The 27,298-nt window shown below is 34.9% G+C and overlaps 1 protein-coding gene across 3 annotated transcripts in view; it reads right to left on the reverse strand.

Moving 5' to 3' along the window:
• Con (leucine rich repeat protein connectin) overlaps positions 1-27,298 on the reverse strand; it is a 115,447-nt gene that overhangs the window by 35,852 nt on the left and 52,297 nt on the right. For all 3 annotated transcript variants that reach the window (XM_017617585.1, XM_017617584.1, XM_017617586.1), the window contains exons 3-4: positions 12,579-13,781; positions 8,877-9,093 (exon numbers count right to left, since the gene is read on the reverse strand). In XM_017617585.1, the coding sequence (XP_017473074.1) occupies positions 8,877-9,093; positions 12,579-13,511 (1,150 nt within the window). In that variant the 5' untranslated portion in view covers positions 13,512-13,781. The remainder of the gene's footprint in view (positions 1-8,876; positions 9,094-12,578; positions 13,782-27,298) is intronic.

Genomic DNA, 27,298 nt, shown 5'->3' on the forward strand with positions numbered 1-27,298 from the left:
GGGAAAACGCAATAAAAGCTTTATCGATTCATACATTTGGTATAGAAAACGATGAAAAGACATATACCCATGCCATGTTTGGGAAGTTGGGTTATCTGTTAGACTGAACATATTCTCCTTATCAAGCTTATTCATTGCGTAATGCAATCTCCAAAAACATAAATTTTGAGTTACATCTATATAATATTAAAAGTGAAAAAACTACAAATTGACAAAAAGTACCTAACTTGTAGGTCGGTTTTTTGCGGGTTTTCTATAAAATAACCAACTTCTACAAAAGACAACTTGAAACTAGTTGAAAAGTATTGCAGACGTAATCGGGAGACTGCTTGTTTTAAACAAGTTTCTCTTCATATATCTTTATAAAAATTTTGCTTTGAATACACATTCTTTCTGAACTTCACAAACACTTTTTCGAATTCTAGACAACTAAAAGGAAGATCGAAATTTTATATTATCATTTTGAAGTTTTGTCTGATGGAGTTCGAACATTGAACCCCATACAGCAGAACATGCCCAGTACGGATGAAACTAGTGCATCGGATTGGCCATGTCGTACGCGTGCTCTGTTGAACTCGGCCAAAATCGCTAAGGGCTGTTGCAGCTCGTTTTATGACCAAGAAGAAGAAGGCGACACATATCTAAATGCAGCAACACATAAATGCAGGAGCTATAACAAAAAATCGCATAGCTGAAAAAAAGTGTATGGAAGCTATAGTTAAAGCGACCCGATCTTCGCCGTTTGCACTGTAAGTATTCCTTTGATAAAATGGGTGACAACAGTGCAAAGTTTCATGTTCCTAGCTACATAAATGGAGGAGTTATAACGAAAAATCTTATATCTTTATTAAAAAAATACACCCATCTACCAAATTTCATCCGGATATCTCGAAAACTGAGAGACTAGATGGCATACAAACAGACGGGCAGAGAGACATACGGACAGACAGGCGGGAATGGCTAAATCGACTCAGCTCGACGTTCTGATCGTTTAAGTGCACATTTTAATGGATCTATGTATCTCTTCTTATGCTGGTACTTACAAACATCGGACCAAAGTTATAAAACCATTTTGTGCTTATGAAAGGTATAAAAAGGTGGTTCAAAATGTTTTGTGGCGTATTTATAGACTAACATATATGCACGCAAGAGCATTTGTTGAACTTTTACGCCAATTGGTGCATCCTCTCAAGTCATTGCATTTTGTCGGCGAAAAATTGACGGGCGCGCGCGCGTACTCGTGTCAAAATACACATAAAATTCGATGTGTTGCCATAAACTAAGTAAAAACACTCGAGCGCCATCGAAACACTTTCAATCCATTAAGTTGTCGTAGTGCGCAACAAAAAAACAACAACAAGCGCGCGGGCTGCTCTTCAGCGCTCAGTTGTTGTTGCTCTTGCCTTTATGTGCGGCATAAAAAATGCATGAACGCTCAGGCGTGCCGACAGACGGCAATGCACTGTGACATTGGCAACAAACAAAATCGTAAGAGTCACCACTTAACAACAAAAATCAACAACAACAACAACTGCTACTACATCCGACAAGCCGGCAGCCAATAACAAACAGCAGCAAGAACAACAAAGCGTTGACAAATACGTTAGTGAAAATTGAAGGGAAACTTTTCTTTCCCTCACCGCTAACCACTCAGCGGCGTTGGCAGGCAGCATGGACGGCGACGGCGACATCATCAATCCATTGACATTTTGAATGCTTTCAGAATATTTAGCGCATCGTTGCAACACATTGCTGTTGTCAGTGCTGAAAAGTGGTGAAACAACAATAAAAAAAAAATAACAACAAAAAACTCTTGCTATTAAGCAAGAATATCGATTGCGCCGCGCAAATGCTAACAACAACAACAGCAACAACAAGTGTGTCGCGATAACAGCTGTTGTCAATGGTGTTGTTATCTTTCATGTTTTTCGCATCGCTATTAGCGCCAACCCAAAATGTTGTTGTTGACTACCAACTTATGGCGTGTAGTGTTCTTGTGCTTGTAGTTAACTTTGCTGTAGCATACTTTCAGGCGTCTTGACTTGGTGCATGATTTTGCTTGAAAATGCCATGCGTTAGTTGTTGGCAGCAGCGAAGTGCTGAGCAACTGCAAACCGAAAATTCCAAAAACAAATAACGGCACAAAGAAATTCATGTCGTAGCAAATAAAATATTAACTAAAATCTCTCTGTACAGATTGAATGCCAGAAATTCCAGCAATCAAGGTTGTGGCATGCAACAGGTGATGGATGATTTAGTGTTTGTGTTGAAATTTTACTAGGCCTTAATTGAAATGTTGTCGATGCTGCTGTCAAAATACTGCAATGCCTTCACTTTTTACTAAAATCTTTAGTTCATCAATCAGTCACAAAAATGGCAGAAGAGCAACAAGGAAGCAGTGAAAAGCATTTAACAGCATACGCTGCCAAATGAAGTTAGCAAATGTACACTAAAAGCAGAAAATAACAAAATATTTCTCAAGCACTAATGAAAATCTATCAGATGAAAATATCTTTATTGATACGAAAATGGCATTGCGCTTGATTTTCCTGAAGTTTTTCCTGAATCGCTTTCACTGCAACTTTTGTATGTATGTTTGTATGTAGCTACTTCAATCTGTTTCATTTACTCTTCTATGATTAATTCATGCTCCACATCAGCAGTTGCTACTCCAATTTATTTAGCTGCATCTAAATTGCAAGTCTGATATTTGCTTTCCTTCTCATATGCATTTATACAGATCCTTTTAGTCAGTCAATCACTCAATTACTTACAAAGTCAAATACTTTTACGCATCCGATTTGGAGAAAATTCTAAAATAATTTTTATTTTTCTAATTGAGTGGCATACAGTTGTCCACAAAATGATGAGAGAGAAAAAATTGTGTTATGCAGTTTTGTAGCCCCTTTTATTCTAGTATAACATCTTTTAATAAAATAAATTGAAAGTTTCAAGTTACTAAAAAACCCGTTGATTTTTGAGATGTATGTTCGACAATTTTTTTTTAAATAGAGGACACTGCAAGAAAAAAAATCCAAAAAATCAACGAAATTTTTTAGCACCTTTAAACTTGCAGACTAGAACTAAATGGGCTACAAAACTGCATACCAAACTTTTTTCTAAAGAGTCTGATTTAAAAGTTTGAAAGTTGGGTGAAAATTTGCGAAATTTTTTAAATTCTTTTACAAAGCTCGAAAGCTGAATTTATGTAGTGTGTTTTGTATAACCAGCTAGACTTTTATAAAAAAAATAATAAATATTAAATAAACAAAATACATACATAGATAAAACTGGTCAAAATATCGCACTCCTATTATTTTGTGGACAACTGTATGTATTTGGGGATTTTGAATATATTCCTAAATTTTCCTAATTTTATTATCTTAAAAAAAATTTCTATCAAATTCATTATGAAGATTCTAAAATTTTGAACATTTTGCAATAACTTTTCCTAACTAAGATCTTCAATAAAAAATATGGCACATCAAGGGAATGAGTTATCGCCTAGAAGCTGGCGACAAGTCTCTTTTAGGGCTGTGACAGCTATCCCGAGTCCTATAGTGTCCATGCCTTTGAGATGGCAACTACTTGAGGGACTTTCTCTATGCAGTAGAACTTGTAGAGCTCACACGCTCGGCTTAGCTAATGTATACCTCAAATATCACACCCAACAATCGAGCTTTACAAATGGATCGTCTTCTCATTGGTTGCTTCCTGGATAATTTTCTACGAGCTACAAAATTTAATAAGGACTCAAATAAGAATTGATTGCGCGAATGCATAAAAAGTAGTGTTGGCTTAGAATGCTTCCTTCGAGGAAGACAAGACTGCACGATTCGTATTGGCACTGCCACGGAAATACAGTACGACCAACACACACACCTTGGCAGCAGGGCGGCGATCCTCACATGAAAGCACAATCGATCGCCTGAAAGATAATGTGATAAATATAGCGCTCTTAACACTGATCGCAGGCGAGTTACCACACTTGGATGTTGGGAAAGAGTGAAGTCATGTACAGATATTCTCGGCAGGAGAGAAGATGTACTGGAATTAATAGGCCTAGGATCCTTCATCGGTCAGCCATGGAGCCATGTTGTACAAGATTTAAAAACAGGCTACGAGTAGAACTTCACACAAAGCTTTTCAGGCTTTCCGCATTATTCAGCTGCAAATTTTATATTACGGTCTGATTGCCGATAGTAACAACGCCAGCAAAGCTAGATGTAAAGACCTTAGTTAAATTTTTCATTCCGGAACTTTAACGAAGGGACGAAGTAAGAATTGTTACCGGTTTTAATACTGCTCACTGCAGGGTAGTGGACAATTTTTCACAACTAGTAGTTTTTACCGATCACTAAATATTATTTGGCACTGCGGATCCCTTAATAGCCTCAGAATTCACATCACCGTAAACAGACGAACATGCCCTAACTATTTATACAACATTTAGCCAAGTGTCCTTGCGAGTTTGCTTGATGTTAATTTTCGCCAATCCAAATACATTTAATACATTCTGCGAATTTACTGTAGAATTCATTTGATCTAATGATTATTAGCATTTCGGATTACATGCGTTTTCGATATTTTGTATGCAAAAAGTTTCAACATTTTGCGGACATGTGTTTGCATGTATGTGCGTGTCCGTATTATATATTTAGACTATGCGAGAGATGGAGCTAGCTATTCGCATGAATAAGCATAATCAATGTGTAAGTGAATTAAAAACTTATGCGCAAGCATGTCAAATCGCACATCGCACGGGTATTACGAGCCATAAAAATAAAGTTAAACGAATGTTTTCAAGTAATTTTCAGTCATTTGGAGGCAATTTGCCGCCGCTTACCCATTAGCAAATGCAATTACAGCACACTGGAGGTATACTACTTACATACACAAACAACAGCTAACATATAGCCATAGCTGTAGTATGCATATATGCAAATAGTACATACATGTATGTATGTATGCATATGCAGTACGTTAATTTTATACACTCTCAACACATAGTCAATCAGCCACACACACATTTGCATACATTTATATGTATAATCAACTCGCTATGGGTGCTTTTGCAAAATGCATATAAATTTATTTATGTGTGCGATTTATCACATGCATATGAAAACACACATATGTATGTATGTATGTATATATGTAGCTGTTCACTTTTTCCAAGTGTAAATAAGTTACGTAAATGGCTGCCATTAGCTTCAATTCAGTTTCGCAAAGCTTTCACATCGTCGCCGGTATGGTGGTAGACCTCATTCTCGGCAAGGCAAATGGGTCCATGTTGCGGCTGGTCGATTGGTCGTTGGTTGGCAAAACCAAAGTACACCGAAACAAAGCAAAAGCAAAAACCATTGAACTATTTTTCAACACTAAGGTGCTAATTAAGCAGAGTGTTAAAGGTTAAGAGCAGACGAAGAGCGGCAACGATGGCGCCTACATGTATATGTATACATACATACATACATATACGTATGCATATATTTATTTAGGACATTTTTCGCTCCGCAGGTCATTTGGGATGGGCGAAAAATTGAAATACGCCGACAATTAGGCAGACAATTTTGCTACTCAGTGTATTATGTATGTACAGTGACTCAAACAAGTGTTCACGTGTTGAGTTCTTTTTTTTAAATATTCACAATGTTTTTCAAGTTACTTTTATTGTTTTCTTTTTCTATATAAATATAATCCAAGTTGTTTTTAAAAACCATATAAATCATAGTTTCAAACTGTATACCAAATTTAGACAAATTCAAACAATTTTCTTAAAAATTTTGAACTTTTCAATCAGAATCTTAAGAAAATTTTTAGTTACGCAGTTTTATAGCGCATAGAATTTTACTCTTAAAAAATCGCATGGAATTTGTAAAGGATATATATTTTTTTTTTTTGCTGACGGATTTTTGTATTTTTTTCATATAACCTGAATTTCATTTCAAATAAAATGCGCAAGACCGCTCGCAACAAAATTTCAAAAATTTTTATATAAAAAACCGCTAAAGCGGCCACAAAAAATATATTAAAATTTAACGCGATTTTTTAAACGCTTGAAACTTAGACTAAAATTGTATGCGCAATAAAACTGCATACCTACAAATGTTCAAAAAGTTTCATATAAAATATTGCGAAAGTTAATGAAAATTTTTTGAATTTTCCTTAATGAATAAAAAATGAAGTTTAAACTTTTATTTATATAGTTTTTAGATATAAATATTTTTATAGAAAAACAAAAAAAAAATTAGCCTGTAAACACTTATTTGAGTCACTGTACATATATGTATGTATGCATACATATGTACATATTTTCATAGCAAAATGCTTTCCATGTGCTGAAGTTAATATGAATTCGCATTTAATTTTATGAAAATTGCTTAGGGCCTACGGCACATGTGCAGGCAGGCGGCAGACATGAATTTAGAAAATTACAAAACATTTAGTAAAATTAGAAATTAGCCTGAACAGCATTGTTGTGTCGAAGAGTGGTTTGGTTCCTTTGGGCTTCTGCTATTTTCAGCTGATTGTAAAGTTTGCATGGGAAGCGTCAGCTGCAATCATTGCATGACTAATTTTCACAAACATACCTACAAACATACATTTGTGCTTACATATAGGTAATTGGTTATGACCCTAATACTTATTTACACGCCTTCGTAAGAGTTCACACGAACAAAACGTAACGATTTGTGTGATTATTTCATTTAAAATGTATGTCAATTTTCTATTCGACTACGCAATCAAAAACACTTAAATCTATAATCAAATAACAGTCAGAGTTTTATACTATATAACCTTCATAAACTTTTTGAACACCTTAAACACCTGTAAGTGCTTAGAAAATTAACTACAAACGGCAGTGAAGAACATTAAAAAGTTTAGTGTTTGTGTACATACATATGTATGCATGTATGTGTGTGCATGTGTCTTAGATGCATATTTGTTAGAGGTTCTGTTGTTTGTTGTACTAAATTACGTATACATACATACATATGTAAGTAAATAGCACGTATATGTGTATGTCCGTAGTTATTTACCTACACATCTAGTTAGCCACGTTATGCATATGTACATACATAAATACATATATTGGTCACCGAATAGCGCTATGAAAATCGTTGCAAGTGCTAAATGTCAACGGAAATGTTCACTCCAGCAATGACGATTCAACATTTCCTTAATGAGTGCAATTCTTAACATCACGTACACTGAGCTGTCATCACAGTGGTATGAGGGAAGTATGCATGTACATACATATGTATGTGTGTAGATATATGGAAGCATTTGCAATAGCTCTGCACTTAAAATCCAACTAGTCAATAAACATGCTAAATATTTAGTAGATTAACTGGTATATTTGATGCCATAACTGACTAGTTAGTTAACTGGAATGTGATGATGTGAATGTGTGCGAGTTGGTTAAGTAAGTTGGTTGAGAATAACTTGGCATCCAAGATACAAGTTTTTAGTATGATTTGCAATAATTTCCTTTACTTTTATAAAATACGGTCGCAGCAATTTCTTAATTTAAATTTAAAAGCTATGGAATTTTTCAGGCACCCCTTGAAATCTAGCTAACTATCCTTCTCCTCGTCTAACGACATTCACATTAAAGTTCATTTTGTATGCAAAACACGTGTGATCGTTGGATGGGTGGAAGGAAAATTACGACTAGCTGACATTTTAGTGTCTGCCATGACGTGCACGTACAGAGCGCGAAAGCAGTGGTAGCCTAGCTGTCGACAACTTCAAGCGACTATAATTACTTGACATAGGACAGAGGATATTAGCATACATATTAACAAATGTACAAGTGACACGTCAGCTTAGATATTTGAAAGAGTTTTTTTTTATACACATACACATACATATGTATATATATTCATTTGTGGATGTATATATGGGGGCGTTCCATACCAAAATGGACGGGGTTCACACTTCATGTGTTTGATTTGTTTCAAATTTTTGGGGTTGGTGGATAAACATAAATAATAAACAAATATGAAATTCGAGCTTGATTAATACATTTTTAAAAACTTTGCAGCACCATAAAAATTAGCGCCGGTTTTGCAATCGCTTAAAACTTGCACCTTATTACAGAAAAACATAATGGGCTACAAAACTGCACACTGAAAAAAATTCGAAAACAAATTTTAAAAATTTTAAAATTTTTAATATACTCGTTTTACTCAACTTCGGTGTAAAAAAAAATTCATAACTCAAATTATTGTAGAGTGCACCAAATAATACTATACTTAAATATTGTGCAATACTCAGAGCTACCATTGCGATTTTTTTGATTTTTTTTGAGATGGCAAATTTTCAAAAACTATTTTTTTTTTTTTAAATTTGTGTGTGAAAAATTTTCCAAGAAAAAATTTTTTTAAAAATATTTATTTTCATAGTTGGAAGTTGGATGTGTGTATGTGTGATTTTTTCAAATTTTTTCCTCGGCCCGTTCTTGAGATATTTTATATATTTTTTATTACATCGATTTGTTTTTTTTTTGTGCAGTAAAGTTTTTAAAAATGTATTAATCAAGCTTTAATTTGAATACCGTCCATTTTGGTATGGAACGCCCCATATATTCATTTGCGGATGTATATATATACTCGTATATGCATATGTATGTATGTACATTTATGCTGACATAAAAATTTGAACGAATTGGTGTGCTGATTGCGCAATATTTTAATGGTCATATGTATGTAAGTCTGCAGGTTGCTTCGCTAAGTATCAAGGGTCATACATTGGACATAATAGTTGTTAAACGTATTCACATGCTTGCCTTCGTCCATTGCACATATCTATGTATATGTACGTTTGTATATAGTTAATGAAACTTGTAACTTGTGTTAAATTAAACTCACCTGACAGCAGCAGTTCACTTGTACTGTTGACCAAATTATCCATAATTGGCTGGAATGTATAAAATGTCAAAGTTTCCAAATCGTTGCTTTGTACGTTGATCGACAGAAGTGCTGGTGTGCCACGTAGCAAGCCGTTGTCAAGTTTCTTTAGCAAATTATTTCGCAGATTCAGCGTTTTTAGAGTATTCAAGCCATCGAGAGCACGTTCCGAAATGCGCTGTAATTGAAGAGGTAGAAAAGTGTAATTTAACTGCTCAAGCGGAGCTAAAGTAATTTGCATTTTTGCAGTAGTGAGCAAGTATTAAGATTTTATTAAATTCAGCAAACCCATTTTTTGTTTAAAATATTTGTTTCTACAGGATTTTTTTTGTCAACTATATTGATTAGAACAACGCTGTGCCTAACAGATTGCAAATACATATGATGCACTAATACGCTGATTCGCGCCCATATATGTATGTACACATCTAGAAGTCTACGCAACCTGGTCTTATGTTGAGGGCGCGAGCATGGCACATGTATGTATACATTTTACATACATATGTATGTAGGTATACAAGTGTCAACTTTTCAACACCACTCAGCAATGCTTGTAGATCAAGTACCTACTTCTTGTATACGCATTATGCGCACATACATAGTACGCATCAAAAGAGTGCTAGTTGTCAGACACAATACAATGTTGCGTATACGCACTGCTACACCAGACATGGCAAGGGTGTCTGACTTTGGTTTCCTCTGAATTTCACTTCTATTTAATGCCCTCTTGATTTTTCTATAGTCATACATATGTCTGAAGGGATAGCAGACAAGATGACAACTTGTGAATATTATTATACGCGAACGCACTTCTGAATTATAGTGTTATGATTTTCTTTACATGCCCAAACTGAAACGAGATAGATGTCAGACATTTGCTGCTGTTCCACATAAAGCGTATCAAAAATTGATACTGTTCTGAGTACTAGTCTTGGATTTGGTAAACAATCCTTTCCATAACCTAGTTTAAAACATTTTTTATTAGAAATTATGAGAGTGGTAAAAATCGATAACATAGACAAGTTGGATAAAAAAAAATTCTTGGTGTACAGCCATAAAGTCCCTTTTCCTCTATGATGGCTCGGTGGAGCACTGTGAGGGATTTTCAAATGCCAATCTTCCTAGGAGTTTTTGTACGCGATATTTCAGTAGGTAAAAAAGTATCTAATACTAAAGTATGTAAAATGTAAAAGTTAAAGTATGTGCATATGTAGGTACTACCAAACTCGGTATTTAGTGTATTTCTGTAGTATCCGCTGGCGGTAGAAGAGAAATACGGATGCCTCCTCTGCGACGTAAAGACCAAGCGGAGGTAGAATTGTCTTGACTTGGCATTTCTTGTTGCCAAAGAAGAGATATAACTGGCATGCTTTGTTGAACTCGTTCAAAATTACGTAGGCGGTTGCAGCGCCATATGAGAAGAAAACTTGATTATTTACTGCAAGATAAATATCTAAATACTTTTGTATTTTCATCGGCGCATTGGGCACACAATCTTCAGAAAAAAGTATGTGGAGTAGCTATTACGGTATCACAATAGGCGAATGGTGATCTAAGCGTGCGTTCCAACGCTGAATAAGGGCAGCGCACCTCTAATATAACATATTTTTTCTTGCAAAACTATGCTTTTAATATATTTTTTCCAATGCATTGAAATGGTATTGAAAAAAAAAAAATGAAAAGTCTTCATAAGAAAATATAATGAATTAGCAGGATTTGCTCTACTATAGCCCGTACTAGCGTTATATTTTTTACTTCTATTTGAACTACTACTGCTATTTAGTGAACTTGCCTACATATGTATTTTATTTCCTATAATTCATAAACTTACCTATTAAATTTTTAGAAACCCTCTTATTCAGTTACCAAATACATCTACTAAATAATCTATTCTTCACCGGTATTTAGTTATGCACAGAATTCCATTAAACCTCATTATCCCCATCCTCACCATAGGGCAGATGGATGTACAAATATGTTAGACGCAGGTAAGAAAGGGTAGCTTATTTGGGTTAGACATGCCACCTGACAGTTAATAAAGAAGAGTGACCGACCATCACTTGGCTGGCAAATATTCACTTCTCTTATATATGTAGCTCGACAAGTCTAGCTAATAGACAAGTCGGTGCATGTCCAGTGTTAATCAGGAAATAATTAGTTCACATTAGAAATGCCTTAGCGGCCAAGTGGGCTGCATAGAAATGCTAAAAATGCCAAGGCGTGGTGGGCGGAAAGCGAGTGAGTGATTAAGTCACCTAATAGCATTGTTTGCTGAAACTTGAAGTAGGTTTACTCGAAAAAGCAGAAAATTTACACTTTTTGGCAGCAATTAAATAATTTAATGACCGGCAAATTTGCTTTGTGTGCGCGCCAAGCTCGTAAATGGCTCTAAAGGGAGGTGTAATTTCATGCCAATCTACATACTTTTGTACATACACATGTATATATGTACGCGTACAAGTCTAAATGCTTGTGCAGTAAAATGGATTTAGGGGAGTTTATATGGGCGAGTTAGCGCGTTGCTATTAACATATAAATACTTATGTATATACCTACATATATTTGTGTTTGTGTCTTTCTGCAGTCGAGGAGTGGTTATAGCTTTTTTATGATTTCTCAAAAATTATAGTTTCTCTACTTAAGCCCCATAAAAGCGGAGCTGTGATTTTAATTTCTTTAAAGAACTAAATTTTTGGCTATTATAACTACAATTAAATTTTACTATGCTTGCGTGCAAATAGCGAACTGAAGTAATTTTTTATGCTGTGGAAATAAATATATAGCGAAGAACTTAAAATTAAAATTTAATTTTGTAGCTTAAAATAGTATGTAGCAACTAAGGCTACTTTTCACTACGTCGTATTTTAATAACAAAATTTGTTAATTTAAGCACATATTTTTTCCAACATCCGTTTCGTTAACCCTTTCGAATATCATTATTATAAGATGTGGTCCGAAAATAAAAAAAAGTATTAACTTAGAAACAACATACAACAATTATTGGAATTGGAAATATTGAAAAGTATGAAACAAAACCCATAAGAAGCCTAAGGACTTCAGACCTATAACAATATCTTCGTATAGAGCTGTATAAGTATTGAGGAGGATGAAGATAAAAAGTTTGCGACACAGCAGCAAGCTTTTTTCAAGGGTAGGGTCACGGAAACCGTGCTCAATGAATTTGTAACGCATACTGAATGATCACTATCCCCCAAGGAATTTATCCTAATCATTTTTTTTAGATATCGAACGCACGTGATCAGGCTCTCATTAGTTATGATAGCTCTGATGGAACGACTTTCAATTGGTGACGGTTATAGGTCAAATGCTGTGATGCAGGGTTACACCACACTGATGTAGCGAGTATATAGACGAACAGAGTAGTCAGCAAGTGCAACCTACAATATAGAATCCTACCTCCCCTTATAAGGGCCTTGACAGTTGGCATGAAGTGTTAAAAAAGCACACCGTCAAATTAGCTCGAATATCTTACTTTTCCGTCGAGAAATGTAATCTTGAAATTTTAAAATTGTAAAATAATTTTGCTAAAATTTCATCAAAATCTGATACATAAAGTTATTCATCCGACGCTTCTGCACTTCATCTGTTTCGCTCCACCTGCAGGACTCAATATTTTTTTAACTAACTACTTTCACAACTCACCTCAATTCGATTGTCGTCCAATTCCAACTCCGACAAAATCCACAACTCCGCAAATACAGTATCGCCAATGAAGTTGATATTATTATGCGACAACTTCAGCACATTCAGGTTACCCAGTCCCTTAAAGATATCACTGGTCAACACGGAAATTTGATTGTAAGCCAAATTCAAGTATATCAAATGTGGCATCTCCACAAAGAGGCTGTCATGCAAGCTAGAGATATTGTTGTTGTTCAGGAATAGACGTTCACATTGTGGCAAATTGTGGAAAGCATGACGATCGATTTCATAGATTTGATTGTGTTCCAAATTCAATTCACGCAAGCGTATATGATTGGCGAAGGCATCTTGAGCCAATGCCACAATATGATTATTCGTCAATATGATACGCTCCAGGTAGGGTAGATTAGCAAATGCATTACTCTTCACCACATCCACTTGCGAATACTCAATAATTATGCTGGACAAATTCTTTAACGACTCAAATACCATTGTGGGTATATAATCAAGTCGGCCATGATTTTGTATAACAAATTTCAATTCACGCAAGCGCTTCTGCTGAAAGAAACGCGACCAAGTGGTATCATTCTGCAGCAAAATATCGGAGAACACCCAACACTCTGCCTTTTGTACGGGCACATGATTCTCATCAGGTGTGCAATAGCACATCAATTTCATGTCACGGCGACGCACACAAAAGCCGGTCGCATCCATGGGGCCCGTATATGAGCTGGTGGCAGCGGAGGCAACGCCCGCATAATTGCTGTTGTAGTAGGTGGACGCGGAGGTGGAAGAGGCAGCTAAGAGGCGATCGCTACGTCGACGGCCCTCTTTGTCACGCGAACGTGACGCTACCGGCGCAATGAGGCAGGCAAGGCAGGCGAACATGATGGCAAGCAGCATAAGCCGCCGTTGACAGTGAGACGGCCACATTTTGAGATTGAACACCACTTGCGCTTGAAGGACTTGTTTGGCAGATGATGGTGTGCTGATTCGTTGATTTGAGCAGAAAGTGGCGTGAAATGAGTCCTAGTTGATATTGTTGTTGTTGTTGTTGTTGTGGTTGTTGTTGTAAGTGGGAAATTTGGTGGGTTGGTTGAATAGTTGATTGATTGCTTTCTTAGACCTAGTAACTGTTTGCACGCTTGTATTGAGTTAATAGCACATTTGAATGCAAAACACGTTCAAGCTTTCAAAGTTTATCTGTAAATGGAAGAAAATATAAATAAAAAGGTATTAATTCAAATGTTGAGGTATTTGCATTTGTTATAAAAAAAATCGTGTTTATGAGTCTTCAAATTATTTTCCTTATTGTGGCTATAATTTCACTTACTTACGCAAAAGTTTGTTTAGCAAATAAAGAAAGTAGAAGAGCAATCAAAAGCGGCAACAAGCCAAAGCAGTGCACGCAGTTCTAAACATTGATTGCTAAAACTATTTTGCGCTTCCATTTAAATCAGATGCATACATATGTACAAACATACTTTATATATTTCGCCATATACACACATACATATATACAGACAACACCAACTTTCAGCACATGCCACTTGACTTACGAGCGCCCACAGAGCATTCGACGAGCCGGCCGACGCACACCACCAAGTTTACCATTGCCATTCATTCCGCTCACTTCAACGCGTTGCGGACCTCAATCACAACACCAAAGAGCCCGAATAAAGCTTGCAATTTCATTTATTTGCACCATAACTTTTATTTATTTTATGTAGACTAACTACCCGCTGTGCGAGTGTGGACCGTACGGCGTTGTGTGGAGGCCTCTATGGCATGAAAAGGACACAACAATTGCTGATTTTGCTTTGCTGTTATCTGCAACACTTTGTTCTATTTTCTATGATTCTTTTTAATGTGCATACAGATGTGCATATACATAGTTAGTATATACGATATATATTTCTGCCAGCCTCTTCGTCTTACTTTCGACCATTGTTTGCCTTGTAGTCAACGTTTGTATTCTCTTTAAATTGCTTAAAATTGTTTCCTTTTGCATAGATTTATGACACTCATAAATTATTGCAACAGCGAGCAGAAATGCAACAACAAAGGCAATATAAGAAATTAAAGTAAAAATCAAACAAAAGATAGATGGATACCTCGGAGCAGAATCACACTTGGTGCATGTACCCAATGCACTTATAGGCATAGGTATCTTAATAAGGCAAACTACTTAAAAGAAGACAAAGTAAAAAAAAAGTTTTAGAAGTGGCCACGAAAATCCCAAAAATACATGTTGAGTATACCTTTAATTTTCGGAAACTTAAAATGCTTTATGGTTTCTATGAATTGGGCATAGGATATGTGTTACCATTAGATTAAAGCGTCAACAGCAACTGTGATAACTTTGATAAGAGTCCTTAGAGCAGATTTATTCATTTTATTAGTCAGATTTTGTCGAAACTTGAAGCAATTTTTTTTTTCATCGGAGTTTCTTTAAAGGCTCTTGGAATCTTTCCACACCTTTTAGGAATCATTTGAGTTTTTTTGCAAGTTTTTTCATGACTATTTGAATTTTTTACGATTTTTAGGCACTGTAAAGATACATAGTTCGTCCACTTGCGACTCTGCTCAGCATATGCATATGATTTAGAATTTGTAAGGCAAGAGTTGGCTTTCTGCAAATCAAAAATAAAACAAGTTTCGTTATCTTCACAAGAAATGTGTGGAAGAGACGATTTCGTTCCCTTTCTTCTATGGAGATATGATTAAGATTTATTTCGAAATAAGTATGTATGTAGAAAAAATTCTGGTTGCTAAGCTTTGAAGAAATCTCATATTGATTATATGAATTTTTTCAAAAGCATTATATCGTAAGGGGAGTAAGATTCCGTAATTTTTAATTGAACGTGTTTTTATAGTTTCAAATTTCTGTTATATCAGCTGTTGTCGTAACTCCAATACACATCCTACAAATATTGGGACTTTCTCTTAAGAAACATGCTTCAAAATTTACGCCGAATTATTGAAAAACTTTGAGCGATATATTACGTAAATGAACGTAACTAAAGAGACTGGAGTTCATACAAGTTTTAGGATGAACAGGATCTCTGAAATCCTAGTGATATTGAATTGCCTAATAATCGGACTGTGGCTATGTCCACCACAAATCACGACTGGGTGGCATTGAGGGTTGCTTATTGGAAAAACCCATGCGGTCTTTAATTTCAAAGGTAATGAACGAACAGACGATGACTTTGTGGGCAGATATAGGATTGTTCCTCGCATAGTATAAACATTTAATTTTGGTTGACATACAGAAAAGGAGTATGTGAATATTTTTTTAATATTTATGTATGTATGTACATCTAATACTAATTGATAAAATGAGGCATATATATATGGAAGGTCTGAAAACAATTTCAACCAGTTAAGAATTTTAACTGAATTTGTGAAACTGGCACCCTAAGGGAAATATATTTATAACTGGCTGTGGGATTGAGAAACATTACCTCTTAGGTTCATTGTGAGTGCCCTCTTTAGCGAGTGTCAGAATGAGACAAGTACCCATAGCCGAGATAATATCTAAGTAATTTCAAGTCATTATTCTACTGAAGCTAATGAAGCTGAGTAGATCCAACAGTTCCACCTCCGCTATCTCGCCCAGACTGTTGAATAAGCGTGCACCCATCTGCTTGAGGCACTTCGACTGTACACCTGGACATCGACACAGAAAGTGGTCAATTGAAGCTTCCTCATCCTCATAACGTCAGCTTTTGCAGATAGTAATTGTTTCCATTCGCCTTCGTTTAAGCATTGCTGCTATAGCGCAGTGTCCTGTGATGACGCCGGTAGGCACACTTACTGCAGAGCTATTGAGTTTCAGTAAGTTTTTTTCTTCCTAAGTCGCGCCCATAATAATCTTGTGATCTCACAGTCTTCCCGTTTGTTCCACAAGTTAATAGTCGCGGCCACGGTGTATTCATCATTTTTTCTAACGAGCTCGCTAAACGGTGGTAGTAAAGAGCTATCCACTACTTCTATTGGCATCGCTGATTCGTACCTGGCCATCTCATCAGCCGACATTATCATCAGCGCCAGCGTGGTGGGACATTTTCAACATTACCTCTGAGCTGTTATCTTGTTTGACCTTCAAATTTGTGCCATATTTTCGCTAAGTACCAATCTTAGATTGAGAAAATATATGACAACGCATGAAGTTGTGAAACGTGGAAGGTTCTTTAATTATTTATTTTCTTTCATTATAAGTAGATAAGCTTGAAATGGAGAAGGTACAAATACATAATTTTAGGTACATTCCAATACAAAGCTCCGCCAATTATTCGAGCCAATTACAAACAAACTCTGAGACCTTTGGTGCTAAGCTCTACGATATCATTGCCATATGCGTCCGTCAGAAGCCTCTTAATCGAACTGAGAGTCTTCCCTGCAGCTAAATCAGTATTTCTTCGGACACAAGTAGGCACCAAACGAATAAGTATGTAGAAAATGGGCCTAAAAATGCTTTGGAAGCATAGTAAAATAACATATAATAAGTACTTAGAGCCTGCGCTCGCTGGGTATAAAATAAAAAGTTATAAAATATTTTTTTTTTTTACAAAACGTCCACTCTACAATCACACTTTGCTTTTGCATTCCATAAATTGTGTTGCTAAATAGTTGTTGGTGCGCATTTCGATTGTCGTCGACAATAAATAACAAACAGCTGCCTTTTTGAAAACCAATATCTACTAACTTTTGACTGCATACCACTTATTCACTCATTGTAGTTATGGTTAATTTTTCTGCAATTTCTGTGTTCGCCTAAGTGCGCTTCAATTGAATAATGCTCTAATAATAATGGCTACTTTTTGGTGACTTTTCTTTCCAAAAGTTGGCATTGCCCAACTGGACAATGGAATGTTTGGTTGCTGTAATTTATTGGAGTTTTTAGCGCTCCTCTGGTGTATTTAAGTAGAATTCTAGTCAATAAGAAAGTTGTACTCAAAATGGAATTTCAATTATGTTTGAGTAGTGGAAGATGGAAATTGGTTGTTAAATATTTGTTTAGTGTTAAAATATCACAGTATTATGTACCAAAAAAGAAAGTCAACATATGTAGCTAACGAATACAGTTGAAGTTTTACATAAGAAGTTTGTAGTGGAGATGACTTCAAGGAATTTCGCAAAAAAAAAAAAATGATTTTGTGAGAACAGTTTATTTCATTTGCTGACGGAATAATAAAACCATATTTTGCTCTTCGCAAACAATCTTTTTTTCGATCATAATTAACTATGTATATAAGGTGAAATTTTGTGCAACAAAATTTAAATAAATCATTTTTACTTAATATTCGAAAATAATTAGCATTTCTTTTCAATCCCCTTGTTAGCTACGAACTTGGAGAGTCCCACAATCCAGAGTAAGAAAACATATGCCTGATACAGAAACGAATTGAAAAATTTTTAAGATTCTTTTTTTTACTGTCGTTATTTCCTTTTTTTAGAAACTTATCTTGCGAGCATATTTCATCATTTAGTAATGCTCTCGTGCTGTTACTTTTGCTATTGAAAAGTTATAAATATTTTTCCATTAACTCTCGAATACAATACTTCAGTTTTGGATATAAAAAATCCAGATAAGACAAAATAAAAAATTTAAATATGCTTATTCAATAATTTGGTTAATATTTTTTCACAGTTCTCGTTTTCGTTAACCCAAATGTAATCGAATTTTAGTACTTTCTTATAGTGAAAAATATTTTCAAGTCACAGAAAATAAAATAAAGAGAAAAACAAAATTCCAAGCAAAGCAGGCGTGAAGCCTAAGCGATTAAGACGGGATGCAGTTCCTATATAAGTCATACCGTGTTCCGACACACAACTTTGAGTGAATAATGGTAGGCTGACTTTGGAAAGTGGTCCCATCGATTAGGGGACGAAACAAGTATTACTTAATTTAAAGGTAGAACTACCTAATTTTCAAACATATCACTCTTATAGGGGAGACCTTCATAGCTTCTATGAAAAAATATGTAAACAAAATTACCTATATCTCGATGCCCGAACAAATACGTGAGATTTTAATGCATTTATTCAGCCGTTTATTCACATTTGAAAGAGGATAATGCATGAGTTAATGCACATAAAGACGGTTTATGCAGATAAGCGAGCCCGTGCGTCAACCGTATAAAATACATACATACATTATCAAAATATTCAGAATGACGAGATGAATTGGTTTAGCCTTCTCAGTCTGTAAACATGCTAAAAAATTTAGATATTTAAACGAAATTCGGTACCGAAGTACCGAACTAAATTTTGGCGAAAACTGTCGATAACCACGCCCACCTCTCTTGTAGTAATTAACAATATTTTTGTTTTATTATTTTTTTGTTTGCTGTTTAGATTTGCATTTCAAATATATCAACAAACATTTGTGGGTACTTTTGCACCAGTCGTTGCCTATGGGTTAATGACTACAAAATCCTATACATACACAATATTTCATGTATGTATTAATTTTCAAATAAGCATATTGTCAATGGCTGGTTTACTGTATACTCTGCATAAGGCTAAAATTCTGATCCATCATATTGCTGCTTGAAAAATGTGAAATGTTTCTGAGAAAATATGAATAAATTGTTTTATTATTTATACCTACAGTGAATAGTAGTTGTTTTTTCGCCACTCAACGATGCCGTTGTGTTCGTAGTAAGTGTAGTAAGTAAGTCACAAAGAAAGAAAACAAGTTTTAAGCATATGTGAAATATAAAACAGAGAAAATTTTATTTCTAAGAATTTCTTATAATAATAATAAATGGCAGCTTCAGTGCTTAAGCATCAAAAGACAATAGAGAAATTGAGGCTTACAGCCACAGAGCAAATATGAAAGCGAAATTTCCAGTTGGAAGTACCATATACTTAAATAATAGATTAAAGTCAGACAGCAAGACAACAAAAGAATATTGAAAAGAGACAATTCATTTATGTGTATGTCCATATACAGACATGTATGAACACAAATAATATGTAGTAAATACGAATTTTAAAAGCATATATGCATGCAAAAGTTTGGTTGGATTTTGGCGCACATACTCTGTTCGATTGGATTTTTTTTTTTGTATCCTTGCCATATTATTTGCCTTACACACGAAAACTGTGTACATAAAACAGCAGAAGGAAGCAAATCTAAATGGCCTAAGATTGATGCCGTCCTAATCACTTTGGTTTAGAGCTTTTACATAAAACTTAATTTATACTGAACGAAATTTTGAACAGAAGAACAGGATTATAATTTATTTAAATAAATATGATATTTAATAATAACTCGGGTTGGTTTAGGCCAATGATTAACCTCAGCTACCATATATGATTTGCTGTAAACGCCCTTACATTGAGCAGACTCCAGGGATGTAAGCTGATATGTCCAGCACTCTTTTTATTGAGCTGTTGCATTGAGCGTTTTAGGCATTCATCGATTTGAGTAAGTACCTTATTAAAATAATTAATATAACTAATCTGGTTCAGACAACTTGTGCAAAATCTTGCCCTAAAGTCTTTAAATTTCAAAGTTTTTTGTACATACATATTAGGGTGTATCACCATATATGTATATAAAAAAAACGGTGCGGGTTTTCTATCGGAATAAGACAATTTATTATATTTTAAAATTTCCGCCAAAATATCTCTCGGCAAAATATTAAGATTTACGTAGCCGCACGAATTTGAAACTACTTCAAAAAATCGAGTTTTCGAAAAAATCATTGCAGATGATTGAATGTCTGCATAAGTTTGCTAAAATTATAACAGGTTATTCAAAATGGCCAGATTTTTTAAAGTATTTTCAAATCGGCCTCGCTCACGTTAATCTTAATATTTTTCCCAAATAGTTAGTTAAAATATAATAAATTTTGTAATTCCAGTGGAATAGCCGCGATTTTTTTTTTGGTGAGGCACCCTAATATACACAGATTTACAAGAAAAATATTTTCTTTTGACAACATGAATACGCAATTACTACAAAAGTTTATTGCAGAATCTAGAACTGTATTTTTCTGGCCTTTTGTAACATTTTTAAATTAATTTAAAAATAATTACCAGATGGAAGAAATGAGAACTATTTACTTTCACGGATGAGACTTCATCCGAATACATTCGCATACACATACGCAAATGTAATTGATTGATTTCCATCAACTTGCATACTATATACACTAATATATATATAAACAAACATAAACAGCTTTTGAGTATACAATTATGTATGTATGTACCTATATATGTATGTATTTACATATGGAAATATATTCAAAAGTTAGTCTCATAAAATTTCCAACTCCAAAGGAAAAATTTATTCGTGTTCTGTTATTCCGACTTTGTGAAAGAAACTGAATGAAGACAGTAGACAACAAAACATATGCACACAACTGTGCATATTATGTAAATATAAATATTAGGGTGCCTCACCAAAAATCGTTTTGATTATTCCACCGAAATTATAAAATCTACTATATTTTAAGATTTCTGCCGAAATATTTTGGAAAAAATGTTTAGGCTTACCGGATCTGGACTGATTTGAAAACAACTCAACATTTTTTTTTATAAATAAGATTTGTTTTCTTATAAATAAGATTAGTTTTTAAATATTTAAATAATATACATGAGCTCAATTTATAGAAGCGTTTAAGCTGAAGAGGTGTGCATACAAATTCTGTGTAAAAATTTTGTCAACAAAATCAAAATAATTAAATTTTGGAGGCATTTTAAAATCGGGTCAGCTCGCGCAAATCCAAGATATTTTTGCGGACGTCTTAAAATATTTTACATTTTATAATACAAATGTAAAAACAGAGATTTTTTTTTTTTGAAGAGTGATGCTCCCTAATGTACATATATAGATACGCGGGTATTTAACCTTATACATACATCTTTTTTAAATAGTTTTCTATGTTTCTAAACAAGCATCTATACTTTTATATATCTTGCAAGCTGTGTCACCATAAGATGCCCTGCAAAAAATGGGACTAATCCGGGATGACTCCGGGAGCAATCGCAAAGGAGCATGCGACTAATACCACTTTTGATCTCTTTATATGGAATGAACTGTTCGCTTTTGTTCGAGCATGTCCTATGAAGAGACTAATTGTTCACCTTTATACCCGAATGGGTATAAAAAGCAACTAGTCACTTTTAAAAAATAAAAATAAAAATTTGCGCCAGCCGAGATTCGAACCGGGGTGCTCAGTTTTGTTAGGCGAATACTCTCTCTGCGTGCCAACGCCGCACATGAAATTTCATTGACTAAGTGCGTACATATCATTAAAGCGTTGATAGTACCCGTTAGAGATGAGTTGGGGACTAATTGCTCTCCAATTATACCCATAAGGGATGAGTCGAGACTAATTGACCTCCATTATTACCCGTATGGGACTAGTTGCGACTAATTAATGCCCAATTGTACCCGATTGATAGTAATCTCGGAATACTCTCTTTAGAGATTACTCGCGCAATTTTTTGCAGGGTGAGTATGTGGGTGTTTGCTGTGTGGGTGCTTGATTTGTTTGTGTTCTCCCATTTTGATATACATAACTGCAGCGAAAAGCAATTTGTCTTTCTTCAATGATTTCGATCAAACTTTTCCATAAAATAATGCCACACAATATAAGAGGAATGTGCGCATAAACAAGTACATATGTATGTATGTACATATGTATATGTAAGTATGTGTAGTACGTCAACATTCCCAGTTGGGAAAATTATGGACAAGAGGCTGCCTTCATATTCTTCCTTCCTTGCTCGACTCCTTACAACTTTCTAGTTTGTATGGAATGGCCAGAGTTACAAAGTCCTTAGGTTTAAGCTTCCCTTAGGGTACGTTCACACATAAAGTAGAGCCGAGCTGAGCGAAGCTATTCCCAGCTATTGAAATACTTGAAATAGCGCTCAAATTTAACTTTGCGCCATATGTTTACTGACACATCTACAGCGATCTATTCGCTGCTTTGTAAACCACCCCTTCACATCTGCTTTCGAGTGTTCAATGCTATCGGTAAATCTTCTAATATTTACGGCTGCAAAAAGACGGCCTTATTGAAAAAGCCCATATTGAGCGCTTTTAAGTATATAAAAGCGCTACTAATTTTGCCGACTGGGTTCTTTAATAGTTTCCAAACTACATGAACTACATATATAAATATGTGTGTATGTTTATGATAAATACAATGTGCTTATGCTTCGCTAGCATACATATTTACATATGAATGTACGGCTTTTCTTTTGAAAAAAATATAGTAAACTATTTATGAATTCATCTTTGGAAGTTAGTTTCCAGCATTTATTTCAATAAGAATGAAAGACAACTATATTTTTACAAGGTATTCTTGGAAGTCCAGGATACAAACTCTATGTTAAAACTATAATGTTAAGCACTTTGCAAAATAATGGTTGGTCGCTGTATAAATTAGTTTATGAGGAATAATGCACATGAAAAAAAAACGTATATTTTAATCAAAGTTAGTCATTCTCAGAAGGCTAGGAATAAAAAGTGTATTCCTCGAAGCAAAGAACAACAATACTCAGAACAATCAAATACTCAGAGTTAACTAAAATACAAAATATGTATGTATATCGCCTATCGCCCTTCAAACGAAGCACAACGCAAAACAAATTTAGGCAGATTTTTTTATAGACCTAATCTCCTATTGCTGGTAGGGACTTTGGCGGACTTGTATCCTGATCTAGTTTTCTCAGCGTTTTTACACACTCAATTCCCAAATAATCTTACTCACAAACTTTTCGGTCAACACATTGCTGAGAGAAGCAATGAAGGGTGCCTAAATATCGAAATGTTTAAACAACTAGTCGATTACAAAAGAAAAATTACTAAGAAAAAGGTATTTAGGTTGCACCTTCACTCTAAAATGCTGGTCGTTGGATATTTCTTTATTTCCGAGAATTTATTCGTGGCTACGTCTTGCTTTAAAATGACTTCTATAAATTTCTTTATTGCATCGTCTTAACAAGCTACCGAAATTTACTAAAATTTAAACTAAATACTCAATGCAAAGCAAACTTGAAAAACGCTTTAACTAGCTTGTGTGTGCCCAAAAAAGGGAACATATTTGTACTTGAGCTTTAACAGTTTATCATTCCATCATGGTCTTTACCAAGGATAAACACGAAATTGTTGATTGCTTTGATTTCGTTTATTGAAACTTGAAGAGAAAATTGCTTTATTTATAAAAGTGACTTCCGATCTGACGACCTAATGCCGTTGATATACAACGAAAATCTGCCAAAAAGCACAAGCAGTACAGTACATTGCCTAAGCGTATAAACAAATCCTTAGCATATATGTACGTACGCATGTGTATTCGTGCGTGCGATCAAAAGTTGCCAAAATACAAAGCACATGAACATATGTAACCGTATGTGTAAGCATTTTGCTGACAGGCACGCATATCCTGTTGGCCATAAATATTTTCTGTGCGTCAAGTGTGTGTGCCTAAATGTATGCACCGAATATACCTAACATACCGAAATTAATACATATGTACAAAAGTGTGTTTGTCTGCAGTTTAGTATGGCTGCTCCATGGCGTATGAGTAATCTGCATGGAAATTGTTTTCAATTTTTGTCATTTGACAAATGGTGACACTTCCGCTGTGGCAAACCTTAGAGTGCGAACAGACACAGCCACACATGAACGGACAGACTTACTGACTGATACTAGACAGGAGACAGTGAGTCGAAATAGATAAAGGGATAGACAGAGGAACGAACTAATGCTCGTACATATGTATGTAGATATTAATACATAGACTGCCATTCAGAGGATTTGCCTTGAATGTTGTCAGGCGGACGGATTTTGCCAACAGTTACTGTCAGCAGCCAAAACAAAGCACATACACAAACAGAAAACAAAAAAAAGACATACTATGACAAAGAGCAACAACATATCAGCAACATCAACCACAGTGAAGTAGATACGAGCAAACGCTTCACCAATAACAGCAACGGCAGCAGTTGCAACATCACACAGCTGTTGCTGTTGCTGTTGCTGTGGCTGTGAGTGAAGCTTTTGACGCGTCAAAGCTGTGGCGCAGCACAGTTCATCATCTTGTTATGACTGCTGTTGGTGTAGTTGTAGTTGTTGTTGTTGTTATTTGTGCTTTTGCCGCGCCGTTCAATTCATGTGGTATGCCAAAGCATATGTATTTACTTGTGTGTACGTACAGTTTCGCTGCTGCCACTGTTTGCTGTGCGATGATGACGATGATGATGTCGCTGATGGCTGGTCGGGAACTCTGCTTGAGCTGCCTGCATATAAAATAAAGCCAAGCGTGAGCTTCATCATCAATCATGATGACACAGTCAGCAGTCGAAGAGTATGCATGCACACGTACGCACGCACGCACGCACGCACACACGCCTGCACACAAATTTATGCTACATAACTGGTATTTTGTTGCTTTTTAGCTGCTACGATTATTTTATTTATTTTTATTTTTTTGCCATTTTGTTTTTGCTCGTTTTTTGCTTTGGCAATTTATGAATATTGTATGAGAGTTGCGTTAAACTAACAAAATACGAGTCGCTATGGGATTTTGTTTTGTCAGCTAGCAACGCACGCTTCACACACACACACACACACACACACATTCATCTGTACACACACACAATTTGTTGCCTTCGGTGACAGTTAGACGTCAAAGCTTGCGACCAAGCACATAGCCAGCCATGGTAGTTAGTTATGGCAGGCAATTTGTAATAAATCGCCGAGCTGTCATGCAATTCAGTTCATTTCAATTGAATTCAATGAGGTTTTATGTACAAACATACACGCAAACGTACATTTATAAATGAAAAATAAACATTTAATACTACTAATTCATTTTGTATTAGATATTTCAAAATTTGTTGTTATTTATCACGCTGACATTTGCGGTGTGTAAAATTCAGCTTTTATGTTGAAAATTTAGAAAAAGACGAATGACAGCATTAACCTAATTTTGGCTTTGTTTTGATTTTTGGCGAGTATAAATGACCGTCTAAATTTTCATGTATGAAGTTTCGGCTTGCGTGTGTTCGTAATGCCCCTCCTGCCATTCTTCTTGACAACGTCGCTAGGGTCAGGCTAAAATCGATAGGCATATTTATGTAATCAGATATTTTTTAATTGGCATTGCTGGTTCTATTTTAATTATATTCGGAATATCTACATATATGTGGCATTCCAGACTAATTCGGACACTATTTGACTTTAGTGATTTTTCATAATTTGTTATGTTGTTGTACCAATTGAGATAGGGCTTTTTTAATGTTTTTGTACAACTGTTTTTGAAATATTGAAATTTGAAAAAAATTTTCCCAATTTTTAAATTACCATAACTTTACGAAAATTGTGCCGACTCGAACCATTTCAGTTCTAAAATTTTTAATTTTCAAAACATTTTTTCGAAACAATTTATAATTTTCGCGTAATAGATTGTTAAATTCAATTATATTTTTTTATGAAACATGAGCAGGAAATAATGTTATTCATACGGCATGCACAAGTAATCAAAAATTTAATCAAACATCAAGGAGGAAAATAACAATTGATTATCCGGTGTAATACTTCCCACTGCAATATTGCAGACAATTTTTTGTTCTATAATTTAATATTTTTAACTTTTTGATAAACGCATTTATTTGACTCAGTCAGAGTTTTTGGCGTTTAGCAGGACAAAATTTGCTAGTTTTTCAATAATTAAAAAAATCTAAACAAAAAAAAAATTATCCCATTGCTATTCCATTACGAAATTACGCATAAAAGTTGTGGAATGAGTGACAGTTTTTGCAAGAAATAGGCATTTTATATTAAAATTTGAAACTTTTATAGAAATTTTAAAGAAATACGGTATTGAAAATTTGTTCGCCTTTATGTTTAAAATGTTGTTCGAAAACTTACTAAAATTGAACGAGACAACAAAGTGGCACAGAACCAACCATTTCTAGAAAATACGTTTCGGTCCCGCTTAAGAGCGGAGGAGTGACTGCTTAGAAGATTCCACTAGCAAAACTCAGATCGGCTACTTATAGGACGATGCAACTCCAAGAAATTTAGGAGGCTAATGACATTCTCAGAGACAAGCTTTGGATACGTCACAGATATACTGATGGGTCATTGCAGCAGGCTGCGAGTCCACACCAACTCCCTAAAACCTAGTTCACACAATGAATCCAAGGTCGCGGTGCATATTCTCCTCTATACATATGACTTATGCCACTTTTAAAATAAACAGCTCATATACATATATATGTACCTAATATAAATTTTGATTAAACATTTTTAAGAGATGTCATCTCCGAGTATAGCAAACAAAAATCAAAGGAAATTCATTTTAAGTTATTTGTTTACTGAAATTCTTCAAAGAAAAGTTTTGTGTAAAATAGTTACACAAAAATTCGTGCATGCATTCCTTACTTTCACTCACACGTATGTATGTGTATATGTATGTATGCATGTGTTTGTGAACATTAGACATCCCCACTTCTAGAAAAAGTAAAAATTTGATAAAATTTCCAAGTTAAATGGGGTTTTTTTTGCAAAAATAAAACGCCTTAAATAAAATTCATTGACTCACTTTAAGGCCATTCGTTTTTAGCAGGTCTTAGATGAAAATTTGAACTTAATATAATTTATAAGATAAATTAAATACTGAAAGGTGGGTATCATACTGAAGAGGTTTAAGAAAGTTTATTGCGGAAAATATTTTTGA

Source organism: Rhagoletis zephyria, unplaced genomic scaffold (assembly GCF_001687245.7).
Source record: "Rhagoletis zephyria isolate East Lansing unplaced genomic scaffold, Rhagoletis_zephyria_1.1 Rzeph_scaffold_01445, whole genome shotgun sequence".
Lineage (NCBI taxonomy): Eukaryota > Metazoa > Arthropoda > Insecta > Diptera > Tephritidae > Rhagoletis > Rhagoletis zephyria.